We start from the raw sequence: 19,599 nt of genomic DNA on the forward strand, positions 1-19,599 counted from the left end.
GATTACCCAAACTGCCAGTGCAAACACAAAAAAATAAGATGGGGTTTGGCTGTAGGGGACCCATGACCCTAGTCTGAGTGACTCGAGCTTATTGCGACCGGCCCCGCCATTGTTGTGATACCTGGTGAGTCTGCATCCCTCAACAATGCAAGTGTGACAGCATCCATTGGTAAGTGTCTTGAGGGAACTAATATAACGTGGTGGTGCATTAATATTTTGTGGTGGTTATTATATGTGAGTTATGAAGGTAGAAGTAATGTTATGTAGTAGCTCTTAATTATATATTTAGGCTATTAATAGAATATGCATTTGGTGGGGCTAGTAATATAGAGCTATTAATGCAATGTGGGATTTTTAATTGCTCATTAGGGGAAATAGGCTTATTAATTAAATGTGACAGTTATTCAATTAATGTTGTGGCTGTTTGGGGGGAGGGTAAACCTATTTTTTAAATGTGGATGTTATTAATTTCATACGAGAGCTAGATGGGGGGGAAATTTAACTGTTTTTTTAAATGTAAATGCTATTAATTTAATTTTCTGACTTATTACGTGCTGAGCTCCTCCAATCAGAACTCAGAAGACACTTCTCTGACAGGATTTTGATGCTCGGCCTCACGTGACTGAGTGACTCACAGCAAGCATCTGTATCTCACTTGAGGGGAGTTCTGTTTGGGAATATAATATCTGACTGACTGGAACGTGGGGCTATGGGGCAGTAGGGAATTCATTTCTGTTCTGTCTGTGACTTGACTGCCTTCTGCAATAAAATAAAAGGAAACACAGAAACACTCCAACATCCTGTGAAAAGCCTTCCAAGAAGAGTGGAAGCTGTTATCACTGCAAAAGGGGGACCAACTCCATATTAAAGTATATGTATTTACATTACAGTCATTACAGTCCCTGTTGGTGTAATGGTTAAGTGTTCAAATACTTTTGTCCATATAGTGTTTGTGTCATAATGTTAAATACAAGGAGGAAGGAGGAGAAACAATGTTGAATTAAATCTAGTACTGTAAACAGAGTGGTATGATGGAAAGATACCAGGGGTATCATGGGAGGGACATATTGGCATGGACAGATAACAGTTGGGTTCCAAATCAGTATCTTTCCCAGGGCCCCAAGAGCAGTGGTGGGATTTTGCCGGTTCGTACCGGTTCACCTAATTTTAAGGTCAGTTCAGCAAACCCGTGGCTCCAAACTGAGCCCATCCTCTTCGTTGGTGGGGGGAGCAAAAAAAAAATGACTGACCTGTTCGTGGCATCGGCACTCCTCCTCCCTGCTCCGTCTGCACTGAATGTTGGGCGTGACGTCATCACGCCCAACATTCAGTGAGGAGCGGAACAGAGAGGAGTCAGCAAGAAAGAAGAGAGAAGACAGAAGACAAGAAGAGAAGAAAAGAGAAGAAATAAGCTGATAGAAAAGGTAAGTGAAGGAACGGAAGCAAGGGGGAGAAAAAGCAGCATGGTACAGTGTGTAAAGAGGGGCAAAAGCAGCACAGCACAGTGTGAAGAGGGGTAAAAGCAGCATGGTACAGTGAATGGGGGGTAAAAGCAGCATGGCACAGTGTGTAAAGGCGCAAAAGCAGCACAGCACAGTGTGAAGAGGGGTAAAAGCAGCATGGTACAGTGAATGGGGGGTAAAAGCAGCATGGCACAGTGTGTAAAGGCCCAAAAGTAGCATGGCACAGTGTGAAGGGGGGCAAAAGCAGCATGGCAGAGTGTGAAGAGGGGCAAAAGCAGCATGGCACAGTGTGAAGGGGGTAAAAGCAGAATGGCACAGTGAAGGGGGATAAAAGCAGCATGGCACAGTGTGTAAAGGTGCAAAAGTAGCATGGCACAGTGTAAAGGGGGATAAAAGCAGCATGGCACAGTGTGAAGGGGGCAAAAGTATCATGGTACAGTGAAGGGGGGGTAAAAGCAGCATGACACAGTGTAAAGGGGGGCATAAGCAGCATGGTAGGGTGTGAAGGGGCAAAATCAGAATAGCACAATGTGAAGGGGGGCAAAAGCAGCATGGCACAGTGTGTGAAGAGGGGCAAAAGCAGCATGGCACAGTGTGAGGAGGGGTAAAAGCAGCATGGCACAGTATGAAGAGGAGTAAAAGCAGCATGGCACAGTGTGAAGGGGGGCAAAAGCAGCATGGCAGAGTGTGAAAAGGGGCAAAAGCAGCATAGCACAGTGTGAAGGGGGGTAAATGCAGCCTGGACAGTGTGAAAGGGTACCTCTTTTATTGTTCTTATTTGAGTATTAAATGCATGAAATATTAAGATACCTTTTGGTATATCTTTTTGTATACTTAAAACGGTCATTAGGGCAGAGAACTGGTTGTTACCACCACTGCCCAGGAGTTACCACTTTTATCACTAGCTGTAGAATGTTTTTAACAATAACAAATCTATAGAGCTAACCAGTGTCGCATGAATACATAAGTGAGATTGAGAATAGCCAATCTATATACAAAAGCCACTTAAACATTTCCTATCATGTTGGCTACCCGGTGGTCCTCATAAAGATTGCAGGCTCTCGCCGCTTATCTGGGTTGTTTTGTGGGGAATCTGTTGTATCTGCTTTACAAAAAAAATTATATTTTGACCTCCAAAGTTAAAAAGCAAATGATAATAATATGTCATGATAATGTAAACACAAATAAGATCGTTCATTCAGAAAAAAGTGTGAAAATTGTGCTTCATCTTGATCTATTTTTTTTCCATTGGTTGTGGTCAATTCACACTGCTATTGGCTATAGGAAAGGTGGTTTCATATAACCGTGCAATGTTGTGGTCCTGGATGATGATGCTACCAAGTATCACTGCATACTGCCCAACATTGGCCAACCAACCACGTCCTGATATGGACATATCATACCCATCTCTAACAAGACCTCGCCGCTTTTCACCTTTAACCCACAATAAGAGACTGTCATATGTATAAATGAAGATGTGCTATTTATATAACCTTAAAAGAGTTGTACACTGTTTCTTTTATTCATATGTCTCAATTAATTTCTGCAAATATTGTTATTCATTTCCTGCTCCCTTGTGGTGAACTCAAAATGAAGAATCCACTTGTCGGCATCACTAAGACTATGTACAAAAGGGTCTTGGAAAACCACAATCATTGAAGCAAGGGCAATTTGACCTTGCTCCAGGGGAGCTTTGAGAAGCGCTCGTTAAGACGTCTCAAAGCTGCACTGCCATACAGCGTACTCTATACTTTACATAGTGCTTGGACAGGTGTTCCCATAGAACTCAATTATATTTTACCATTCATTAATGTTTATGAGCACTGCAGCTATGTTCAACATTGATGCCACACAAAGGGAATGATTTCTGAAAGCATGTGCATAAGGGTCTACTCACTTACATTATTTTTAATAACACTGGCATCAAAGGATGTTCACTAAGTCTTGTTCATGTGTGTTGCATACCTGATTACAATGCCTGTGTGTAAGAGTCCTAAGGGTCAACTTAGTGCTGCAATAAAGTAACACAGTCTGGCACATGTATGCAAATATGTCATAGTTATATGGAAGGGAGGGGCTACGAGAGCTCAGACTACTGTTTGTTCAAGCTGGTGTCAGTCACTCAAATGTACAAATCACTAGTAGAATACAAACAGCTTTATTTCCCACCAAAACGGCTGCAGAAAATAAATAACAATAATTTTCAAATAATCTTATTATAAAGTGGAGGAAATTATTAATAAAAAAAACAAACAACTACATTTGTGGGTGTTTTCACCTTGCCACTCGCCTGGATTCCATATGGCACCTCCTCCCAAACCCTGAGCACCTGCTCCAGGCATGCCAAGAGGTGCCTGGCTGTCCACTTCATCTGCGGCCTACCTCTTGCCTCCTCCATTACGCCACTTCCATCATGAATCGGGGGCCGGCTGAGCTCTCTACTTCCTCTGCACATGATCGAGTGATGCCGGATCTCACAATGACAAATAAAGGATGAGCTTATTGATTTGGGCATGCCTGGGGTGTGGGGCCAAAATTACAAGATTTGCAGTGAATCGCAACATTAAGGCTCCCATTCTGCCCACTACCTATTGATCTGAAATTTGTAAAGCTCCAGAACATTTCGGTAGAGTAGACAAGTATGATGTGAAACATGAGCGTGACTAGATGGTCAATTTTGTCCTTGGCCCTAATTGTATGTGATTGAAATGGTGATTTTTTTTTTAACAGTTATTCAAAAACATAGTTTTTATCCTGCTTTTTGCGCAGGACAGGCCATAAATATCCTGAGGGACCAGCAGGATTATCTCAGTGACAGACATGTAGCCACTGGCACAGTTATAAATCACTTAAATGGATATTATAATGCTACATTTTAATATCTATACATATATGTGATCTTTTATCAAAACAATAAAGTAAATAAATAAATGAAAGTAATGGCTTCTAGTCAGGTTATAATGTCATACAGGCAGACACAATCATTACATGTCTTTTTGTACAGTCACTATGAGAAGTGCTGGTTCGCAGGTTAAAGGGGTTGTCCACATTGAACAGCTCCCTTCTTAATTAATCTTGCCCCCCCCCCCCCCACATATAGCAAATATGAAGAATGTACATTGAAAGCCAGCCATAGCGTCTCACTACAGCTTTATGGACAACCTGCCAGAGTACTTGAGTACTGTAAGCAATGCCGATTAGGGTACCAGGAGGGACCCCTAGTTACTATATGTCGGAGGCAGTATTTATTACAAAAGGATTTTGCAGTGAGGGGAAATACAGAGGTAATTTAATGGAAATTTATACTTCAGAACATACTTGCCGACTTCTGGCAAGGTCTGTCCGGGAGAGGGGCGTGTCTAGAAGATGGAAGGGAGAGGGCGGGGGCGGCCATATGCGTCATTTTGGCCCCGCCCCCGCGACAAAAATGCCATTTTGCAGTGGGGGCGGGGCCAAAATGACGCGATTCACAGCGAATTTTAATTGCGGTATGCGGGAGGCTTGCCAGCTCTCCCGGGAGTCCGTGAGAACGATCCGAATTTCGGGAGTCTCCCGAACATTCCGGGAGAGTTGGCAAGTATGCATTTAGAATTCTTCAGACGTTGTGATCCTGAGCATTCAAAGTAACGGATCCCACACCTGCAAGTGTTTTAGAGATCTTCTTTCATTTTATCTGTGTATGCACAGGGTGGTGAGTACATGTTTGAGTGTGGGCTTGTATAAACACAGGCATGTGTTGATACTGAGTTAATAGAAATATATATATATATATATATATATATATATATATATATATATATATATATATATATATATATATATATTAGGGATGAGCGCACTCGGATTTCTGAAATCCGAGCCCACCCGAACGTTGCGGATCCGAGTCGGATCCGAGACAGATCCGGGTAAAGGCGCCAAATTCAAAAGTGAAACTGAGGCTCTGACTCATAATCCCGTTGTCGGATCTCGCGATACTCGGATCCTATAAATTCCCCGCTAGTCGCCGCCATCTTCACTCGGGCATTGATCAGGGTAGAGGGAGGGTGTGTTAGGTGGTCCTCTGTGCTGTTTAGTTCTGTGCTGTTTAGTTCTGTGCTGTTTAGTTCTGTGCTGTTTAGTGCTGTGCTGTGCTGTGCTGTTTAGTGCTGTGCTGTGCTGTGCTGTGCTGTGCTGTGTTCTGCAGTATCAGTCCAGTGGTGCTGTGTGCTGTGCTCTGTCCTTCTGAGGTCAGTGGTGCTGCTGGGTCCTGTGCTGTGTCCTGTTCAGTCCAGTGGTGCTGTGTCCTGTGCTCTGTGCTTCTAAGGGCATAGTTATTTCCCCAATATTCCCCTGTGTTTAAAAAAATAAAAAAATTTTTTTTTAAAAAAATACCAAAAACTACTTTAATATTTTTTAATTACCACAAAATTTTCACAACCAATCCTGCAGTATAAGCCCATTGGTACTGCAATATTACCAAGTTCACACATTCAGCAGTAAAAGTCCAGTGGTACTGCAATATTACAAAGTTTACACATTCTGCAGTATCAGTCCAGTGGTGCTGTGTCCTGTGCTCTGTCCTGCTGAGTTCCGTAGTGCTGCTGGGTCCTGTGCCGTGTCCTGTTCAGTCCAGTGGTGCTGTGTCCTGTGCTCTGTGCTTCTAAGGGCATAGTTATTTCCCCATTATTCCCAAGTTTTTAAAAAATAAAAAAAAAGTAAAAAAAAATAAAAAATTTAAAAAAAAAAAAAATATATAATAATTATAACCAAATTTGCAAAACCAATCCAGCATTATAAGTCCATTGGTACTGCAATATTACCAAGTTCACACATTCTGCAGTATCAGTCCAGTGGTGCTGTGTCCTGTGCTCTGTCCTGCTGAGTTCCGTAGTGCTGCTGGGTCCTGTGCCGTGTCCTGTTCAGTCCAGTGGTGCTGTGTCCTGTGCTCTGTGCTTCTAAGGGCATAGTTATTTCCCCACTATTCCCAAGTTTTTTAAAAATAAGAAAAAAGTAAAAAAAAATAAAAAATTTAAAAAAAAAATAAAAAATAATAATTATAACCAAATTTGCAAAACCAATCCAGCATTATAAGTCCATTGGTACTGCAATATTATCAAGTTCACACATTCTGCAGTATCAGTCCAGTGGTGCTGTGTCCTGTGCTCTGTCCTGCTGAGTTCCGTAGTGCTGCTGGGTCCTGTGCCGTGTCCTGTTCAGTCCAGTGGTGCTGTGTCCTGTGCTCTGTGCTTCTAAGGGCATAGTTATTTCCCCACTATTCCCAAGTTTTTTAAAAATAAGAAAAAAGTAAAAAAAAATAAAAAATTTAACAAAAAAATAAAAAATAATAATTATAACCAAATTTGCAAAACCAATCCAGCATTATAAGTCCATTGGTACTGCAATATTACCAAGTTCACACATTCTGCAGTATCAGTCCAGTGGTGCTGTGTCCTGTGCTCTGTCCTGCTGAGTTCCGTAGTGCTGCTGGGTCCTGTGCCGTGTCCTGTTCAGTCCAGTGGTGCTGTGTCCTGTGCTCTGTGCTTCTAAGGGCATAGTTATTTCCCCACTATTCCCAAGTTTTTTAAAAATAAGAAAAAAGTAAAAAAAAATAAAAAATTTAACAAAAAAATAAAAAATAATAATTATAACCAAATTTGCAAAACCAATCCAGCATTATAAGTCCATTGGTACTGCAATATTACCAAGTTCACACATTCTGCAGTATCAGTCCAGTGGTGCTGTGTCCTGTGCTCTGTCCTGCTGAGTTCCGTAGTGCTGCTGGGTCCTGTGCCGTGTCCTGTTCAGTCCAGTGGTGCTGTGTCCTGTGCTCTGTGCTTCTAAGGGCATAGTTATTTCCCCACTATTCCCAAGTTTTTTAAAAATAAGAAAAAAGTAAAAAAAAATAAAAAATTTAAAAAAAAAATAAAAAATAATAATTATAACCAAATTTGCAAAACCAATCCAGCAGTATAAGTCCATTGGTACTGCAATATTACCAAGTTCACACATTCTGCAGTATCTTGTGCTACATATAATGGAGACCAAAAATTTGGAGGATAAAGTAGGGAAAGATCAAGACCCACTTCCTCCTAATGCTGAAGCTGCTGCCACTAGTCATGACATAGACGATGAAATGCCATCAACGTCGTCTTCCAAGCCCGATGCCCAATCTCGTAGTACCGGGCATGTAAAATCCAAAAAGCCCAAGTTAAGAAAAAGTAGCAAAAAGAGAAACTTAAAATCATCTGAGGAGAAACGTAAAGTTGCCAATATGCCATTTACGACACGGAGTGGCAAGGAACGGCTTAGGCCCTGGCCCGTGTTCATGACTAGTGGTTCAGCTTCACCCACGGATCTTAGCCCTCCTCCTCCTCCCCCCCCCTACAAAAAATTGAAGAGAGTTATGCTGTCAGCAACAAAACAGCAAACAACTCTGCCTTCTAAAGAGAAATTATCACAAATCCCCAAGGCGAGTCCAAGGGTGTTGGTGGTTGTCAAGCCTGACCTTCCCATCACTGTACGGGAAGAGGTGGCTCGGGAGGAGGCTATTGATGATGTAGCTGGCGCTGTGGAGGAACTTGATGATGAGGATGGTGATGTGGTTATTGTAAATGAGGCACCAGGGGGGGAAACAGCTGATGTCCATGGGATGAAAAAGCCCATCGTCATGCCTGGTCAGAAGACCAAAAAATGCACCTCTTCGGTCTGGAGTTATTTTTATCCAAATCCAGACAACCAATGTATGGCAATATGTAGCTTATGTAAAGCTCAAATAAGCAGGGGTAAGGATCTTGCCCACCTAGGAACATCCTCCCTTATACGTCACCTGAATAACCTTCATAGTTCAGTGGTTAGTTCAGGAACTGGGGCTAGGACCCTCATCGGTACAGGGACACCTAAATCCCGTGGTCCAGTTGGATACACACCAGCAACACCCTCCTCGTCAACTTCCTCCACAATCTCCATCAGATTCAGTCCTGCAGCCCAAGTCAGCAGCCAGACTGAGTCCTCCTCAATACGGGATTCATCCGAGGAATCCTGCAGCGGTACGCCTACTACTGCCACTGCTGCTGTTGCTGCTGTTAGTCGGTCATCTTCCCAGAGGGGAAGTCGTAAGACCGCTAAGTCTTTCACCAAACAATTGACCGTCCAACAGTCGTTTGCCATGACCACCAAATACGATAGTAGTCACCCTATTGCAAAGCGTATAACTGCGGCTGTAACTGCAATGTTGGTGTTAGACGTGCGCCCGGTGTCCGCCATCAGTGGAGTGGGATTTAGAGGGTTGATGGAGGTATTGTGTCCCCGGTACCAAATCCCCTCGAGATTCCACTTCACTAGGCAGGCGATACCAAAAATGTACAGAGAAGTACGATCAAGTGTCCTCAGTGCTCTTAAAAATGCGGTTGTACCCACTGTCCACTTAACCACGGACATGTGGACAAGTGGTTCTGGGCAAACAAAGGACTATATGACTGTGACAGCCCACTGGGTAGATGCATCCCCTTCCGCAGCAACAGCAACAGCTGCATCAGTAGCAGCATCTACAAAATGGCTGCTCATGCAAAGGCAGGCAACATTGTGCATTACAGGCTTTAATAAGAGGCACAACGCTGACAACATATTAGAGAAAATGAGGGAAATTATCTCCCAGTGGCTTACCCCACTTAGACTCTCATGGGGATTTGTGGTGTCAGACAATGCCAGTAACATTGTGCGGGCATTAAATATGGGCAATTTCCAGCACGTCCCATGTTTTGCCCACACCATTAATTTGGTGGTGCAGCATTACCTCAAGAGTGACAGGGGTGTGCAGGAGATGCTTGCGGTGGCCCGCAAAATTGCTGGACACTTTCGGCATTCAGCCAGTGCCTACCGCAGACTAGAGGCACATCAAAAAAGCTTGAACCTGCCCTGCCATCACCTCAAACAAGAGGTTGTGACGCGCTGGAACTCCACCCTCTATATGCTGCAGAGGATGGAGGAGCAGCAAAAGGCCATTCAGGCCTACACAGCCACCTACGACATAGGCAAAGGAGTGGGGATGCGCCTGAGTCAAGCGCAGTGGAGACTGATTTCCGTGTTGTGCAAGGTTCTGCAGCCATTTGAACTTGCCACACGAGAAGTCAGTTCCGACACTGCCAGCTTGAGTCAGGTCATTCCCCTGATCAGGCTGTTGCAGAAGCAGCTGGAGAAAGTGAGGGAGGAGCTGGTAAGCCATTGCGATTACAGCAAGCATGTAGCTCTTGTGGATGTAGCCCTTCGTACGCTTTGCCAGGATCCGAGGGTGGTCACTCTTTTAAAGTCAGAGGAATACATTCTGGCCACCGTGCTCGATCCTCGGTTTAAAGCGTATGTTGTGTCTCTGTTTCCGGCGGACACAAGTCTACAGCGGTGCAAAGACCTGCTGGTCAGGAGATTGTCCTCTGAAGAGGACCGTGACATGCCAACAGCTCCACCCTCATTTTCTTCCACATCTATGGCTGCGAGGAAAAAGCTCAGTTTTCCCAAAAGAGGCACTGGCGGGGATGCTGATAACATCTGGTCCGGACTGAAGGACCTGCCAACCATTGCAGACATGTCTACTCTCGCTGCATTGGATGCTGTGACAATAGAAAAAATTGTGGATGATTACTTTGCTGACACCATCCAAGTAGACATGTCAGACAGTCCATATTGTTACTGGCAGGAAAAAAAGGCAGTTTGGAAGCCCCTGTACAAACTGGCTCTATTTTACCTGAGTTGTCCCCCCTCCAGTGTGTACTCGGAAAGAGTTTTTAGTGCAGCGGGGAACCTGGTCAGTGAGCGGCGAAGGAGGTTGCTTCCTCACAACGTTGAAAAAATGATGTTTATAAAAATGAATAATCAATTCCTCAATGAAGTACAGCACTGCCCTCCAGATACTACAGAGGGACCTGTGGTTGTGGAGTCCAGCGGGGACGAATTGATAATGTGTGATGAGGAGGAAGTAGACACTGTAGGGGGAGAGGAATCAGAGGTTGAGGATGAGGACGACATTTTGCCTCAGTAGAGCCTGTTTAGTCTGTACAGGGAGAGATGAATAGCTTTTTTGGTGTGGGGGCCCAAACAAACCAATCATTTCAGTCAAAGTTGTTTGGTAGGCCCTGTCGCTGAAATGATTGGTTTGTTAAAGTGTGCATGTCCTATTTCAACAACATACCTCTCAACTGCAGCTCATCCCTCCTCTGCGGGGATAATGTCTCCTGTGCTCTGACACGTCACTCTGTGTACTCTCAGCCTCAGGATCTGACACTACAGCTACCATGCCTCTTGTAGCAGCCCTCACTCCAGGGCCTCTTCCATGTGCAGTGTCCCCCTCTCTCTTGGGTTCACTATAGTGGCATGGAGTTCTCCCCCTCATCCAGGGCACACATTCCTTGCCCTGGCTCAGTCACCACGCTCAGACTTCCAGGCAATGCTGGGGGAGCCTGGGAGCTTCCACCCCAGGTCCCCAGCTACAACTCTCCTCTCCTGTGTCTTCTCTCTCTTTCTGACACTTTAAAGATCGTGCCTTTAAATGAAAAAGTCAGTCTTCATTGCACGACTATGTGCAAGTGCAACAGGGACATTTTTTTGGGTTTACAAAGTCAAACAATAACACTTCGACCCTGTCTGTCTGGGGTCTCTCAATGACGAATTGTCTGTAGCATGTTTGGAGGAGGTATTGTGGCCCCGGTATCAAATTGGGTACCGGGGCCACCCCACTATGCAGTCCAGATACTTGTTTGGTGGAATTCCGACACGTGGAGGGTTTTTTAATTATATTGTGGCCTCGGTACCAAATTGTGTACCGGGGCCACCACACTACGCAGTCAAGATACTTGTTTGGTGGAATTCAGACCAGTTGAGGGTTTTATTATTATATTGTGTGGACCACTCTATCTATACCACACTACAACTCTATACCACTCTATTTCCTACTTTAATTCTATTTAATTCTATTTCCTACTTTAATTCTATTACTAATTAATTACCATAAAGAGGAACAAAAAAAACCAATTTTACCAAAAGTATAATATGACTTAGACTTACAAACACTACACTTTAAAGATCGTGCCTTTAAATGAAAAAGTCAGTCTTCATTGCACGACTATGTGCAACAGGGACATTTTTTTGGGTTTACAAAGTCAAACAATAACACTTCGACCCTGTCTGTCTGGGGTCTCTCAATGACGAATTGTCTGTAGCATGTTTGGAGGAGGTATTGTGGCCCCGGTACCAAATTGTGTACCGGGGCCACCACACTACGCAGTCAAGATACTTGTTTGGTGGAATTCAGACCAGTTGAGGGTTTTATTATTATATTGTGTGGACCACTCTATCTATACCACACTACAACTCTATACCACTCTATTTCCTACTTTAATTCTATTTAATTCTATTTCCTACTTTAATTCTATTACTAATTAATTACCATAAAGAGGAACAAAAAAAACCAATTTTACCAAAAGTATAATATGACTTAGACTTACAAACACTACACTTTAAAGATCGTGCCTTTAAATGAAAAAGTCAGTCTTCATTGCACGACTATGTGCAACAGGGACATTTTTTTGGGTTTACAAAGTCAAACAATAACACTTCGACCCTGTCTGTCTGGGGTCTCTCAATGACGAATTGTCTGTACCATGTTTGGAGGAGGTATTGTGGCCCCGGTATCAAATTGGGTACCGGGGCCACCCCACTATGCAGTCCAGATACTTGTTTGGTGGAATTCAGACACGTGGAGGGTTTTTTAATTATATTGTGGCCTCGGTACCAAATTGTGTACCGGGGCCACCACACTACGCAGTCAAGATAGATAGATGCGTATTGCGTATCATAGATAAAGTACATTCAGTGGTGTGGGGCAAATTGAAAAATATTCCAAATGCACTGACATTATCAAAAACAAGAGGTTGTCACACGCTAAAACTCCAACATGTATATGATGGAGAGGATGGAGGAGCAGCCGTATGTGTAGTGTAATGCAGATCTGTTGAAGGTTTTTTATATATTTTATTGTGGTGCCCAGTGCCCACTCCTCTACGCAGTCCAGATACATTTATTGGTGCGAATCATAAAAGTTCAGGGTTTTTAATATATATTGTGGTGACCCACTCCTCTACGCAGTCCAGGTACATTTATTGGTGCGATTCATAAAAGTTCAGGGTTTTTAAGATATCTTGTGGTGACCCACTCCTATACGCAGTCCAGGTACATTTATTGGTGCGATTCATAAAAGTTCAGGGTTTTTAATAGATATTGTGGTGACCCACTCCTCTACGCAGTCCAGGTACATTTATTGGTGCGAATCATAAAAGTTCAGGGTTTTTAATATATCTTGTGGTGACCCACTCCTCTACGCAGTCCAGGTACATTTATTGGTGCGAATCATAAAAGTTCAGGGTTTTTAATATATCTTGTGGTGACCCACTCCTCTACGCAGTCCAGGTACATTTATTGGTGCGAATCATAAAAGTTCAGGGTTTTTAAGATATTGTGGTGACCCACTCCTCTACGCAGTCCAGGTACAATTATTGGTGCGAATCATAAAAGTTCAGGGTTTTTAAGATATTGTGGTGACCCACTCCTCTACGCAGTCCAGGTACAATTATTGGTGCGAATCATAAAAGTTCAGGGTTTTTAAGATATTGTGGTGACCCACTCCTCTACGCAGTCCAGGTACAATTATTGGTGCGAATCATAAAAGTTCAGGGTTTTTAAGATATTGTGGTGACCCACTCCTCTACGCAGTCCAGGTACAATTATTGGTGCGAATCATAAAAGTTCAGGGTTTTTAAGATATTGTGGTGACCCACTCCTCTACGCAGTCCAGGTACAATTATTGGTGCGAATCATAAAAGTTCAGGGTTTTTAAGATATTGTGGTGACCCACTCCTCTACGCAGTCCAGGTACAATTATTGGTGCGAATCATAAAAGTTCAGGGTTTTTAAGATATTGTGGTGACCCACTCCTCTACGCAGTCCAGGTACAATTATTGGTGCGAATCATAAAAGTTCAGGGTTTTTAAGATATTGTGGTGACCCACTCCTCTACGCAGTCCAGGTACAATTATTGGTGCGAATCATAAAAGTTCAGGGTTTTTAATATATCTTGTGGTGACCCACTCCTCTACGCAGTCCAGGTACATTTATTGGTGCGAATCATAAAAGTTCAGGGTTTTTAAGATATTGTGGTGACCCACTCCTCTACGCAGTCCAGGTACAATTATTGGTGCGAATCATAAAAGTTCAGGGTTTTTAAGATATTGTGGTGACCCACTCCTCTACGCAGTCCAGGTACAATTATTGGTGCGAATCATAAAAGTTCAGGGTTTTTAAGATATTGTGGTGACCCACTCCTCTACGCAGTCCAGGTACAATTATTGGTGCGAATCATAAAAGTTCAGGGTTTTTAATATATCTTGTGGTGACCCACTCCTCTACGCAGTCCAGGTACATTTATTGGCGCGAATCATAAAAGTTCAGGGTTTTTAAGATATTGTGGTGACCCACTCCTCTACGCAGTCCAGGTACAATTATTGGTGCGAATCATAAAAGTTCAGGGTTTTTAAGATATTGTGGTGACCCACTCCTCTACGCAGTCCAGGTACATTTATTGGTGCGAATCATAAAAGTTCAGGGTTTTTAAGATATTGTGGTGACCCACTCCTCTACGCAGTCCAGGTACATTTATTGGTGCGATTCATAAAAGTTCAGGGTTTTTAATATATATTGTGGTGACCCACTCCTCTACGCAGTCCAGAAAGATACCTTGTTGCAACGTTTTGGACTAATAACTATATTGTGAGGTGTTCACAATACACTGTAAATTAGTGGAAATGCTTGTTATTGAATGTTATTGAGGTTAATAATAGCCTAGGAGTGAAAATAAGCCCAAAAACTTGATTTTTAAACTTTTTATGTTTTTTTCAAAAAAAATCCGAATCCAATACCTTAAATCCGAACCGAGACCTTTCGTCAAGTGTTTTGCGAGACAAATCCGAACCTCAAAAATAACGAAAATCCGGATCCAAAACACAAAACACGAGACCTCAAAAGTCGCCGGTGCACATCCCTAATATATATATATATATATATATACACATATACACATATACATATACACTTATTGCACTATAAGTGTGCAGCAGGTCTGGGTTCAATTCATACAGTTGTTTTCAATACAGAGGAATAGAACCACTTATATTGATATTGTTTTATTGATGGGATCTGGATGGATTAAGTCCTCCTCTGCTAACATGGAACAGTATACAGCTTCCAGCTACAACAAGTGGGCTCATGGGCTCTCTTTTAATCATGTTACTGTTGTTACTGGAAAGAGAAAGAATATGTTTCCTCTTTTTCATAAACAAAACAATATGATAAACAATCATAATTATCTGGGAGTACAACATAGATTTACAAAACAGAGGATCATGGTTACTCACTGAAGTAGCACAGAAAACCGTTGTTTGTGTGTTATTTCCTAGATTATCACTTTCCCAGACTATTTCTGTGGTTCAGACTACAGTTAAGCTCTATACTTTTTACCTCACCTGGGCTCTGGATCAGCAGGTAAGAAAGTGCGGGACACATAGCACATCTTCAGTGGTATGCTCTTCCCATCCTTTATGTCCCGAGGCTGCAGAGAAGGGGAGCCCCTCTTGTGTGGAAGGGCTGGTGGAGTGGGATCCCAGTTCACCGATCCACTGTTGGAGCCTTTGAAGAAGGGGGATATCTCCTTCATGTACTTAACTGTGAAAGAGAAAACAAGGTGTAAATGAAAAGCACATGGACTATAAAAGTTGCTTCAAAACAGGATTGCTTAGAGCAATAGGGAAATGGGAAATAAGTTTTATCACAATGTAAATAGATCATACCAATGTCTGCGCATACAGGGCAGGTTATAGTAAGGTTTTACTATTCAAAAGTATCCGTGTGAGACTAGCTTATTTTATTTACTTTCCAAGTGAAATGTTTTATCTGGTCATTGATATTAATGTTTAAATGGTATGTTGAAAACATGTGCACATAGCAAATATGTGACAGGATGTGTGAGGTTTAAATCTGTCTGGCATCCTGCTGGATAATCATATCTGTTATGCACTTTAGCTATCTCTTCCTCTGTGAGCTGATTAGAAAACTCCACTATTTAAACCATCACCTGTCATGCACTCATTGTTAGTGATAACGTTGGACATGCTGGCTTCCTGGTTCCTGTACCTGTGTTCTACTTGTTCATGACCTTGCATCTGTTGTTCCTGGCTCTGTATTCATTTGTATCCTGATACCTGGGATGCATAATACAAGTTTGCTGGTACCTGTCTCAGCTTATATTGGACCCCTGATACCTGGATTATACCATACAAGTCTGCTGGTTCCTGACTCTGCTTAGATTTGTCTTCTGGCTACTGTTTTCCGATGAGCATCTACACGCTATTCATATATAACTCTGCTCTGAATACCCAGACATGGACTTCGGTAACTATCAAATGCTCTCTTGTGAGGCTTAATAGTGATTACTTTGTAAATCTGTACCAGCATTGCTTCAGAGCCATTGTTCATATCCTTTTATAGCCTCAGACTGTGCGAACCTGCACCAGTATTTCATCAGAGATATTGTTTATATCTGTGTTGCAACACAAAAGACTGTTAAACAACTGCATAATTCCTCCATTACATTATGATTAATTACTTATCCCTGCATTAATTCATAACTAGTTCTTTTCCTGTCTGCTCTTGATACTGCAATAAATTCCATAACATCTTTTTAACTACAACATAAACTCTTTATTCCTTTGATTTCCTAACAGGGTGTCCTTATTCTGCCACCCTGTTGGGGGGAAGAAGTTTTTTACAGATTTGTTTTGCGGTCCCTCTTACGGCCAGAACTTGCCATTACCAACCACTCCTACTTGTGCCACTCAGCCACTCACCAACCAAAAGTGTCAACTGCATACAACCATGGTGTTGCAGAAGAATAGTCACCGTCACAACCTGGCTCCTTCAACAGCACCTAGAATTGCTTCCCTTTTGGTGGCATGTGTAGTTCCCACAGAACCTATTTGCTGGTGACTGTGGCTGGATCTTACTTTGGATCAGGACTGCAGGGTAGCAGGCAGATAACTGACTCACACAGCAACACAGGACAGCCAGGGGTCATTTAAGAATATTAGCTCTTATCCGTTAGTCACAGGATTTTAGCACATATTGTTGTTTTGCAGGGATAGGGCAGGATTTCTAAAAATAATAGGGTTCATTGCTCCGTAAAGTAGCACAGGTGTACAGGTAAACTTGCCAAGACCTGCAATTTTTCTGGAACGGTTTTGGGTTTTCAGCACCTAAAAGTGACAGTGGCGCACGCAGGGGGGGTTTCTAGGTCTCCAGAACCCCCCCCCCCTCTGCTAAAAAGTGCCCTAGATATTGGCACTGTAGTATACAGCAGCCGCGGCGCTGTCTAAGAAGCGTCCGCGGCGGTGCTGTATTGTATACAGCACCGCCACGGATGCTTCTTTGACAGCGCCGCGGCTGCTGTATACTACAGTGCAGCCGAAACTGATTTTTTTTTTTTCGGTGGTGGAGGAAACCCCCCCCTGAAAAATCCTCCGTGCGCCCCTGAGCGGTGTGATCTTGCCTGAAATGAACAAATTGGGGCTTGGATGGATTGGGGGTATGGCTCAATGAGCCCCAATTTTACAATTGGAAATGTTGTCAGATGTGTTATGTGGTAAATTTTCATTCATACAAATGCAAATACCAACATTGATCAAAGATGCAAATCTGCACTAAAATCGTAGCAACCAATCAATTTTATCAGATTTAATCCATATACTGTCCATCAATTGGAAGTATAAAATCGGACAGACTACGCCTTATCAAACTCTGGTTCCAAGCCAGCCCAATCATGATCCGCACACAACCACAATCACATTTTATTTTAGGCCACAGCCCCTTTCTAAACCACATGGCTTTGGGGTTCCATGTATCAGAACTATTGGGAACTATGTTTTATCTGCAATTTGAAATGTAAGACATTTTCTGATTTGTTGCACTTGCTTTGAGTGTAGATTTACATTTTTGGGCAGAACGGTGGATTAGTGGTTAGCATTTCTGCCTCACAGCACTGGTGTCATGAATTTGATTCCCGACCATGGCCTTATCTGTGTGGAGTTTGTATGTTCTCCCCGTGTTTGCGTGGGTTTCCTCCAGGTGCTCCGGTTTCCTCCCACATTCCAAAAACAAACTGGTAGGTTAACTGGCTGCTATCCAATTGACCCTAGTCTCTCTCTCTGTCTGTCTGTCTGTCTGTGTGTTTGTATGTGAGGATATTTAGACTGTAAGCTCCAATGGGGCAGCGACTGATGTGAGTGAGTTCTCTGTACAGCGCTGCGGAATTAGTAACGCTATATAAATAGATGATGATTTTTGAGTAACATTAATAAATAACCCTTAATGTATTTGGAATATACATTGTTGTGTATTTATCAAATGTATGTTATACATATGTGAAGAAATGTTGCTTTTTGAAAGTAAAAATTCTTAATGAAAATCTGGTGTGCCGTTATAGAGGCTTACAGTGTGCATCTAGAATGTCATTTTGGGAAATAAAAACTGCTCAGGGCGTAACATAAATTGTGTTCTGAACAGCGGACAGCTGGATCACTATGGCACACACAATCTGGTTGTAATAACTGCGCTTACTCATTGCAAAACTATTTTATTTGGAGTCACTCTCCCTGGTAAGATCAAAGAATTGTATGACTGTACTTTATATTTTTCCCAAAATATTTTAACTAGCAATGTAGCAGACATTTACAAAACATACAGCAGTTTTATAAACAGAATGCTTACACAAATGTATATACATACACACACACACACATACATACATACATATACATACATACATATATATACACACACACACACATACAGACACACATAATATTCTGCTAAAATATATCAAAACCCATTCAAAATTAGGGGGAGATTTACTAAGCTCTGGTTTGATCAAACCAAGGGTTTTCCTGCTCTTTGATGTACGGTTTGTAAACTGAGAGATTTTCTTAAAGGCCAAACTGCACATCAAAGTGCATAATGTTAAAACGCAAAATTTAAAACAGGCATCCTGATTTTTTATACACTGGAGGTACATAATCCGTCCCATGTATTAAGTGTCGGGAGGCGTACCGTCACTTTTAGTTACAAAACAAATTAAGAAAAAAAGACGTGGTTCACAGACGTGGTGGCACAAACCACAAGCTATCAGAATTAGAAGAAATAGAGAAAGAGAAAAGACAAAAAACATTTTTATTTTTCAGTGATACACAGCATTTGGCTCGGTCCTCTAGGGAGGACCCAAACAAACAGTCAGCCAATCAGAAGCTCTTTCAGTACTTAGTCAATCACGGATAAAAGACCGTTTCTGATTGGTTGCCCAGTTATTAAGTAGGCAGGCTCACCAGAGATTAACTCACTCTTTCCGTTGGGTGCTCCCCATAAGCAGTCCGCTTGGTCCATGGGGTTTTCTTTTTATTCCCCGTATGTTTGACATTGGAACAAGATTTCAGGTAAGCCTTTTCAAGGGGCACAACATTTGATTAAAAATGATTGGAACAATAATAATATAATTATTAATGTGTTAATATTAATTATTTATTTTTATAAAGGGGGAAATATTGATGTATTATTTATATTAAAGAGGCAATAATAATGTATCATTTATATAATGGTGGCACTGCTATTTATTATTTAAATAAACAGGGCACTGCTATTTATATAAAGAGGAATTGCTATTTATTTAATTTATTACAGGGGCAACATTTTTAGTGTACACTTTTGGCACTAGTGCTTGCGCCACATTTTAATATTTATTCTCTATTCTAATACACTCGAACAAGTATTTTTTATACACCTGTTAAGTCACGTCATGTTAAGTAACCTCTTCTACCAATAGCAGTGCATTTTCTCTGCAGACTGAGTCCCGGGGTACTCTGTGACCACTAGAACTCAGTCATTATTGGTCCTTATACAGTCGGTCAGTTAGTATGGACATAATTGCCTCAACGTAGTTCTTGAACTGTTTGGATGAACTTTTGCAAACTTTAGCTAGACTAAAAAAAATGTGTTAAATTCGAGCAAGGCAAACAGG

At 42.1% G+C, this 19,599-nt stretch overlaps 1 protein-coding gene across 1 annotated transcript in view; it reads right to left on the reverse strand.

Annotated features, from left to right (window-relative positions):
* SNTA1 (syntrophin alpha 1) overlaps window positions 1–19,599 on the reverse strand; it is a 57,684-nt gene that overhangs the window by 10,656 nt on the left and 27,429 nt on the right. The window contains exon 3 of the mRNA XM_075177536.1: window positions 15,005–15,203. Coding sequence (XP_075033637.1) covers window positions 15,005–15,203 — 199 coding nt within the window. The remainder of the gene's footprint in view (window positions 1–15,004; window positions 15,204–19,599) is intronic.

The sequence above is a fragment of the Mixophyes fleayi genome, chromosome 6 (assembly GCF_038048845.1).
Source record: "Mixophyes fleayi isolate aMixFle1 chromosome 6, aMixFle1.hap1, whole genome shotgun sequence".
Taxonomy (NCBI): Eukaryota; Metazoa; Chordata; class Amphibia; order Anura; family Limnodynastidae; genus Mixophyes; species Mixophyes fleayi.